Here is a 9,079-nt window from a genome sequence, read left to right as displayed (position 1 = left end):
ATAGTCTCAGAGGTCCGTTAAAAGCGCAGAGAGCATCATGAAGAACAAGGAACACACCAGGCAGGTCCGAGATACTGTTGTGAAGAAGTTTAAAGCCGGATTTGGATACAAAAAGATTTCCCAAGCTTTAAACATACCAAGGAGCACTGTGCAAGCGATAATATTGAAATGGAAGGAGTATCAGACCACTGCAAACCTACCAAGACCTGGCCGTCCCTCTAAACTTTCAGCTCATACAAGGAGAAGACTGATCAGAGATGCAGCCAAGAGGCCCATGATCACTCTGGATGAACTGCAGAGATCTACAGCTGAGGTGGGAGACTCTGTCCATAGGACAACAATCAGTTGTATATTGCACAAATCTGGCCTTTATGGAAGAGTGGCAAGAAGAAAGCCATTTCTTAAAGATATCCATAAAAAGTGTCTTTTAAAGTTTGCCACAAGCCACCTGGGAGACACACCAAACATATGGAAGAAGGTGCTCTGGCCAGATGAAACCAAAATTGAACTTTTTGGCAACAATGCAAAATGTTATGTTTGGCGTAAAAGCAACACAGCTCATCAACCACAACACACCATCCCCACTGTCAAACATGGTGATCATCATGGTTTGGGCCTGCTTTTCTTCAGCAGGGACAGGGAAGATGGTTAAAATTGATGGGAAGATGGGTGGAGCCAAATACAGGACCATTCTGGAAGAAAACCTGATGGAGTCTGCAAAAGACCTGAGACTGGGACGGAGATTTGTCTTCCAACAAGACAATGATCCAAAACATAAAGCAAAATCTACAATGGAATGGTTCAAAAATAAACATATCCAGGTGTTAGAATGGCCAAGTCAAAGTCCAGACCTGAATCCAATCGAGAATCTGTGGAAAGAACTGAAAACTGCTGTTCACAAATGCTCTCCATCCAACCTCACTGAGCTCGAGCTGTTTTGCAAGGTGGAATGGGAAAAAATTTCAGTCTCTCGATGTGCAAAACTGATAGACATACCCCAAGCGACTTACAGCTGTAACCGCAGCAAAAGGTGGCGCTACAAAGTATTAACTTAAGGGGGCTGAATAATTTTGCACGCCCAATTTTTCAGTTCATATCCAATAAATGTCGTTCCACTTCATGATTGTGTCCCACTTGTTGTTGATTCTTCACAAAAAAATACAGTTTTATATCTTTATGTTTGAATCCTGAAATGTGGCAAAAGGTCGCAAAGTTCAAGGTGGCCGAATACTTTCGCAAGGCACTGTATATGTTTCCATACCCGTTCTGTTCTGGTATCAAGTGTATCTGTTAATGACAGATAACGCTCATTTGTAAATAAATGTGTGACTGTGTGTGGGTAAAGTAATTTAAAAAAGAAAGTGGATCGTATTTCGTTGAAGCCTTGGTTTTCTTATACAGTATGGTGTAGTTGACATATATTGAAAATATTTCCCTTTCTGATATTGACTGGCTATCTTCCTCTAAGACCTTGTGGCCTTTCCCCTGTGTGTGTGTGACAGAACGGAGATCGACGAGCGCATTACATGTACAGAATTGCATAGAACACTGGATCTATGTTGATAATCAGGGTTAATATATTCACAGTAGGCAGATCATCAGTTTGCTCGGACGAGGGAGAGGGTCTCTGATATACAGCAGCTTTTCTTGGGAAATGTTGCACTACTGTACATGTCACCAATATGTTTACATACTAATGGTCCTTCCCAATGCCATACATACAGCATGATGTATTTTAATCTGCCCATTTCCCCCTTCGACCCTGCTGTTTTCTGTGAAACCCATAGCAATTTTGGAAACCTGGCGGAGGTGTTGTGGGAGTTTCAAAGAACCTTATTAGACGTTGAAAAGAAAAGTTAGGCTTTTTGTATCTGTGGTTAAGCGAGTTGGAGTGTTATTCTTGTGGTGGTGAGAGTTTAAGGCAGTGTGTTTACCATAACAGTTGATATACCAAGTAATCTAAAATCTCTTCTCCCTTTTAGGGCAGACAATAGCTCCTCACCCTCATGGCTGCTCTACAGGTCACAGATAGGGCCTATAGGTGTACCACCAGGGCGATGTGTCACAGTATGTAGAAATTGTATTCCATATGTTTGATACATGTGAAATGACAGTTAAAATTCAGCATGTGAGGACTACATTAATTCTGGTAATGTCAAGTGGTAATGTCAAGTGTCTTCTTGATTTTAGTGAGAAAGTGCAAATAGGAAAGGGGGATACCTAGTCAGTTGTACAACTGAATGCCATCAACTGAAATGTATGGTCCAAATACCTGTACTCAATTCTGATCTTTTCTATTTCAATAAAACTATGATATAATGTGTAAAGGGTGTTGTATGTATGTTGGTGAATTAATATAGTAGGAGTTGTCTGCTTGTCATTTGATAAGGTGTTCCCCTGATAAAAACATTATGAGTAGTGTTAGAGACTTAGGGGGAGACCGAAAGAGGAAGTGTCTATCTATTCTGTGCAACCGCTGATCTAGTTGAGAATCTAATTTGGAAAACCGCTCATCGAATTCAGAATTTCCCCAGTATCATTATTTTTGCATGTGTGGAATTCCTGCTGTATCTCTGTGATATGCCATGTCATGCTGGAGGAGGTTTCATCTACCGTCCCACTCTGTCCTTTTTCATCATTTTGACTGACTCATACTTTCGCTCCGCTGTATATTATACAGATATTGAGTGCTACTTCACATAGCGTACATACTGTATGTCTGTTTAACCCCATTCGCATACTGTATGTCTGTTTAACCCCATTCACATACTGTATGTCTGTTTAACCCCATTCGCATACTGTATGTCTGTTTAACCCCATTCACATACTGTATGTCTGTTTAACCCCATTCACATACTGTATGTCTGTTTAACCCCATTCACATACTGTATGTCTGTTTAACCCCATTCACATACTGTATGTCTGTTTAACCCCATTCACATACTGTATGTCTGTTTAACCCCATTCACATACTGTATGTCTGTTTAACCCCATTCACATACTGTATGTCTGTTTAACCCCATTCACATACTGTATGTCTGTTTAACCCCATTCACATACTGTATGTCTGTTTAACCTCATTCACATAATGTATGTCTGTTTAACCCCATTCACATACTGTATGTCTGTTTAACCCCATTCACATACTGTATGTCTGTTTAACCCCATTCACATACTGTATGTCTGTTTAACCCCATTCACATACTGTATGTCTGTTTAACCGCATTCACATACTGTGTATCTGTTTACCCCCATTCAACCACTGTCTGTATGCTCTTTACATACTGAGATGAATAAACAGAAACTATCAGATCCTTACTCAGAAAAAGAACACAAAACAAAATACAATGTGACTTCAGATGAACACAGTTCATAAATACATTATTTGTGTAAATATGTAGAACGTGTAATGAACACAGGATTGGGAAGTCCAAAGGCCAGTAAATATAGGAAAACCCAGTCACAGTTAAAACATTTTCACAGCTATCGTCAGCGGACTAGATCCAAACGACATTCTGTTTGACTTTCAGTAGCTGCAGTTATTAGTAATAATTGACCTATAAACCACACAATAGAAAGAGATATGGTTGTTTTCTTTGTAAATTGATCAAATGATCTCTCGGGTTGCGGTGCACGCAGTTTTGGCTCCCCTTTTCTACGCTGTAGCTATCTATAGTGGGGGTTATGTGGTCAAATGTGAGCACTTTCTGTGGAAAACTCACCAGATGAGTCTGACCAACGTTGATAAATATCTCAACATTTTAACTTATAAAACTTGTTTTCACAGAGAGCTTGTAGAATCCTTTATGATGATGACCTTTGCAATGTTGTTATAATCCACCCTGTCGCCCCATCTGCCGAGACAAAACCGTTTCCCTCCTTTTTCCTCCCACACTTGTTTCACTTCTGGTGAAATGCTTCTTGTCAGTTGAAATGGGTGAAGGGGTGTCAGAAGGGGGGTTTCCCATCTCCTGCTCAAATCTCTAAAGACCCACCAAATAGCGGCAGCCAGCAGCCAACAGCTGTGTGCTGTTTTGAAAATAAGCTCAACCAAAGTTCTTTCTGCCGCACAGAACTTTGTCAATAATAGTTGACAATGTCAGTGACTGCTTTAAGTGACTCCTCAGAGTTAACTAAAGTGAAGAAACATGGTAATTTATTCACAAAAGGTAACAAAAAAGGCTCCAAAAAATATTTAAATAGCTACAATTAGAATTATGGTTGCTGATTTTCTTTTTTCAGTTAGGAAAAGGACTGTTTACTTGAAATGGCATACAAAGGGCTTGTAGACATATTGCATGACTCCCCACAATCTGTATTGCTAAACCAACTCTTCTGTGTGTCACACAGTGTCCTCCATATGTGGACCATGTCAACCAAATGTCACTTCCAAATCACCCAGAGAAGGAAGCATAGTGTTCACGCTGCAGTTCAGTCCTCCCTCCGCCGGGGGCAACTCTGATAAAGCCGTCAGGAGTGGAAAGGATTCACCGATGCATGTAGGCAGGTGGGAAAAGGTTACTGAGTCCTCCAAGTTCACCACCGTTTCTATGTGGAGATTGTTCGTTTTATAGCTGGAGCATGGAGATTCCATCTCACACATGTCTCCTGTGAGACTGCTGCGGTTTAGTTGCTCCTCTGTCAAACTAAACAGGACTACAGACTGTCCACCGACACTCTCCTCACAGTGTCTTCTTGTCTGGCACCAAACACATTGGCTTGCCCCTAAACAAACACATGCCATGTGACCTGACCTGTATCCCACAACAGGATCAGCCATAATTGTTTCACATGAGATTTGTTGAAAACTCTGCTCTGTCTCAGTAAAATGAGAGTCCACCGAAGAGGGACTCTGGCTCCGGTAGCCATCCCCTGTGACCATTACCATCCCAGGCAAGATTCCACAGTCGTCCCCCTGTAGACTCCCAGCACACCCTAACTGGCAGCCCAGCCCCACCCCACTGTCCTCTTTCAGGCTGATGTTTATGTTAATCCTCCTATCCAGCAGGGGGGGCTCTCCAGTTCCACTCCTGCTGCTGATGGCACTCTCTGGTGCTCCCAGGCTTCCACAGCCACTGTCTTCTTGCTTTTCCGGGCTCTTTCCGTTTCCATTCCCAGAAATGTGTGATTTAGTGCAATCCCCACTGCCCAGACTCGTCCTTCTGTCCTCTCCTTCTTCCTGCTCTCCCTTGCCTGCTAGAGTAGTCCTTTCGTCGGCCAACCAGACCATGGCATCAGTTCTGGCGGTGCTCATGAACCAGCCTTTGTCTGTGACGATCTCCACTGGGACATCTCCCACACAGAGAGGCTGCCAGCCACTGCCTGTGGATTTCTGAGGTAAAAGAGGACAAAATTAGAAAACATTTAATCCATAAACAAACAACTCCTAGAATGAGGAAGTGATCAATAACGGGAAATAGAATAGGCCTTTAGATTTGATGAAGATAATCAAGAGTTAAACGGAGAGTTTATATAAAGTCTTCTTAAAAGCCTGGTGCTTCCCTATCTGTGAAGTTGCAGGAAATGAATATGTATGTATGTTGTAGAACAGAGCACCACTTGTTTCCTCTACTGAGCCATTTACTTTATTTTCGTAGTCCTTTATATTGTATTATTTCTTATTGTTGTTTCATTGTCGAGAAGGAACCTGCAAGTAAGAATTTCATTGGACGATGTATACCATGCGTATCCCATACATATGGACTAATAAAACCTGAAACTTCTACCTGTTGTGTTGCTTCTTGTTTTGCACTTTTAGAATACAGCGTTTTTGTCCTTTCTCTGAAGTGTCCTTTCCCTGAAGTGATTGACATAGTCAGTTCTGCATTAGTGAAACTGTTCAAAGAAACATACCAGTGCAACAGGCATTTTCTCAGGGCGCCTCAGGAAGCAGCAAAGGGCCAGCATGACCAAGACCCCCATCACGCTTAGGGTGGAGAAGGACACCACAGCAAGGATATACCACTCTGGTGAGAACAGAACTTGTGTTTAGCTGAATGAGTTTATTTAATAAGACACTAGACATTAGGTATATGACATAACGGAATATGGCCACATAGAGCTGTGTAGTCTGAGTTGTATTACCTTGCTCTGGCAGCAGGAGGCACTGTTCAGGGGAGACCTCACTGGTGAATTGTCCTCCGTTGCCTGCAACTTTGAGGCAGACACAGTACTCCTGTCCCCAATGAAGAGACGTAAACCGAACCTCCGCCGTATCCTCGTCGTCTTCATCCTTCAATTGAATGACAACGGTCTGCAAGCCAATACATGAAAATGTCAGTGAATACATTAACCTGAATATGAACTTGGATGAACCACATGTCATTATTTATTTTATTACATTAGACGTACTGCTTTTAAACCACGTCTGATCAGTACCTTGTTGTCCGGCCCTCTTCCCTGTAGGTAGATAGTATAAGTCAGGCCAAATGGGAAGATCTTTTTTAGTAATGGCTTCCTGTGAACACGGACTGTTACTGAACTGGAGGTGGCCAACAGTGTACTGGAGGGATGCTGCAGTTTACCTGGGAGAACAGGGGTAGTGGAGAAAGGTAAGCAATGGACAAGCGTTTGGCATTGTGTCACTATGAACTAGAAAGAAATGAGCAAAACCTATTCAACTCGGCCACTAAACTTAGCTGTACTTGACTTACTTTCTCTGGGGTTGAACTTCTTCCCCCGTGACCATGCAGAGATGCTGTTCTCAGTGACCAGTCGAACCCGGACCTTGTAGACCATGAAGAAGTCACCGATAAGGTAGGACAGGTCACAATATGTCAGCTGGGTCCTGTCACAGCTGGTCACGTTGGTCCAATTACTATTGACATACCTGAGGAAAGACACGTGAAAGTAGCTAGATTAATTAGAATACTTTCTTCAAAGATGAGGAGAGGGTGGAATGGAAGAATGATTGAAGAGGGTAAAGGGGATAGAGTGGACAGGGAGGACTCTGAAATGGATGCGGTAGCTAAGTGCGGTAGCTAAGTGACAGGTCGGAGAACTAGTGAATTAGGCGGACGTAATTAGTGTGGGGTATACCTGGCCATCTGCACCTGGTACTGAGCCAGTGGCGGTGCCCCTTCAGGGGAGTCCCAGAGCAACGTCACCTCCCCGTCCCATATGTCCACCGTCAGATTGACTGGCTTCAGTAGGTCTTTACCTGTCACAATTATAACATTCCAATGTTAAAGAATTTCTCTGCATTTTTCTGAGATTTTCAAAGTACAAATAATTCATGGGGAGCCTGGGAGTCAATAAGTAAGGAGTTTTTCCTAGCCACCGTGCTTCTACATCTGCATTGCTTGCTGTTTGGGGTTTTAGGCGGGGTTTCTGTACAGCACTTTGTGACATCGGCTGATGTTAAAAAGGGCTTTATAAAAAGCATTAGATTGATTGATTGAAGTAGTTGGTGGATTTCCTAAAGGGGACTACATTTCATCAGGGGGTTTCTAAACCAGTTTCGCTATGAAATGTCACAATGTTTACAGTTGACTCATGACAATATTTGCTCAAATTCCAATTATTCACTGTGAATTGTCTGTGGTTATTATTGATACATCCTCAAATTATAACTATATAATAGGATGTCAATTGAACCACATATTCTCTATTAACTAGATTAAATGTTTAACATAGACTAATAATTTAAATATCAATAACAATCAGCACTTAGTTTCTTTTTTTATGTATACGGGCATTACATTTTTAGATCGATGTGGGTCTTGAAACGTGTTCCATTTTGATAGGAAGGGCACATACACACTGAGAAATGTACAATATGCTACCTCAAACACTTTTGAAAGCTAGGCCACTATGAACATTTCTAAGTGCTCTTTGTACTAAAAAAAAAGTCAATGACAATAAGAAATAAAGTAGAGACATTATTTTTATATATAGAATAGTCCCATAAGTCTCTCTAAATGTACGAACATTATATTTCCAGCACACACACATATATATGTATGTATGTATGTATGTATGTATGTATGTATGTATGTATGTATGTATGTATGTATGTATGTATGTATGTATGTATGTATGTATGTATGTATGTATGTATGTATGTATGTATGTATGTATAATGTTCTTACATTTAGAGAGACTATTGTGAGAACAAAACAGCAATAACCAGCCATTTTTAATAAATTATTAAGGCTTTCATTACCTGACACGTAGTCCGAGGTGCTCAGGAGGGCAAGAATGGAAATCCACAAGGTCCAATCCATGTCCAATATATATTCTCTGATCCTTAGATAATCAGCATCATACTGTAAATACTGTCCACACACTTCTGGCGTACAGGATAGCTCAGCTAGACTCCTCTGTTGTGATATAAGAGACTTTACTCAGTTACAGTCAATAGTTGACATGACTCTCACAGTTCCGTTTGATCTGTGTGAGGAGGCTGTGTGTTTATTTCCCCATATATATTTCTCTCTCTCTCTCTCTCTCTCTCGACAACGGGCTTCCTGTTCTGACTGTAGCATAGCGCTTCCCTCTTCTCACTCTTCACCCCATACTTTACCCACATGTGTCTCTCCCTTCCTCCTCCTTTCACTTTCCTCATAGACCAAGGGGGTTTACATACACTTAGGTTGGAGTCATTGAAACTTGTTTTCCAGCCACTCCACAAATTTCTTGTAAACAGACTATAGTTTTGGCAAGTCAGTTAGGACATCTACGTTGTTCATGACACAAATCATTTTTCCAATAATTGTTTACAGACATAGTTTTTCACTTATAATTCACTGTATCACAACTCCAGTGGGTCAGAAGTTTACATACACTAAGTTGACTGTGCCTTTAAGCAGCTTGGAAAATTCCAGAAAATTATGTCATGGCTTTAGAAGCTTTTGATAGGCTAATTGACATCATTTCAGTCAATTGGAGGTGTACATGTGGATGTATTTCAAGGCCTACCTTCAAACTCAGTGCCTCTTTTCTTGATATCATGGGAAAGTCAAAAGAAATCAGCCAAGACCTCAGAAAAACAATTGTAGACCTCCACAAGCCTGGTTCATCCTTGGGAGCAATTTCCAAATGCCTGAAGGTACCATGTTCATCTGTACAAAGAATAGTA

General features: G+C 41.3%; 1 protein-coding gene across 1 annotated transcript; it reads right to left on the bottom strand.

The window, feature by feature from the left end:
• Positions 1 to 301: 301 nt before the first annotated feature.
• Positions 302 to 8,409, bottom strand: LOC135552596 (uncharacterized). The gene is made up of 7 exons (XM_064984309.1): positions 8,165 to 8,409; positions 7,039 to 7,159; positions 6,654 to 6,829; positions 6,379 to 6,524; positions 6,085 to 6,253; positions 5,854 to 5,966; positions 302 to 5,332 (listed from the first exon to the last, which is right to left on the bottom strand). The coding sequence occupies exons 1-7, from the start codon at positions 8,223 to 8,225 to the stop codon at positions 4,373 to 4,375; spliced, it is 1,746 nt and encodes a 581-aa protein (XP_064840381.1). The 5' UTR covers positions 8,226 to 8,409; the 3' UTR covers positions 302 to 4,372.
• Between the last annotated feature and the right edge of the window lie 670 nt (positions 8,410 to 9,079).

Source organism: Oncorhynchus masou, chromosome 13 (assembly GCF_036934945.1).
Source record: "Oncorhynchus masou masou isolate Uvic2021 chromosome 13, UVic_Omas_1.1, whole genome shotgun sequence".
NCBI lineage: Eukaryota > Metazoa > Chordata > Actinopteri > Salmoniformes > Salmonidae > Oncorhynchus > Oncorhynchus masou.
The sequence above is the reverse complement of the archived record's forward strand: the minus strand, read 5'-3'. Positions and strand labels throughout refer to the sequence as shown.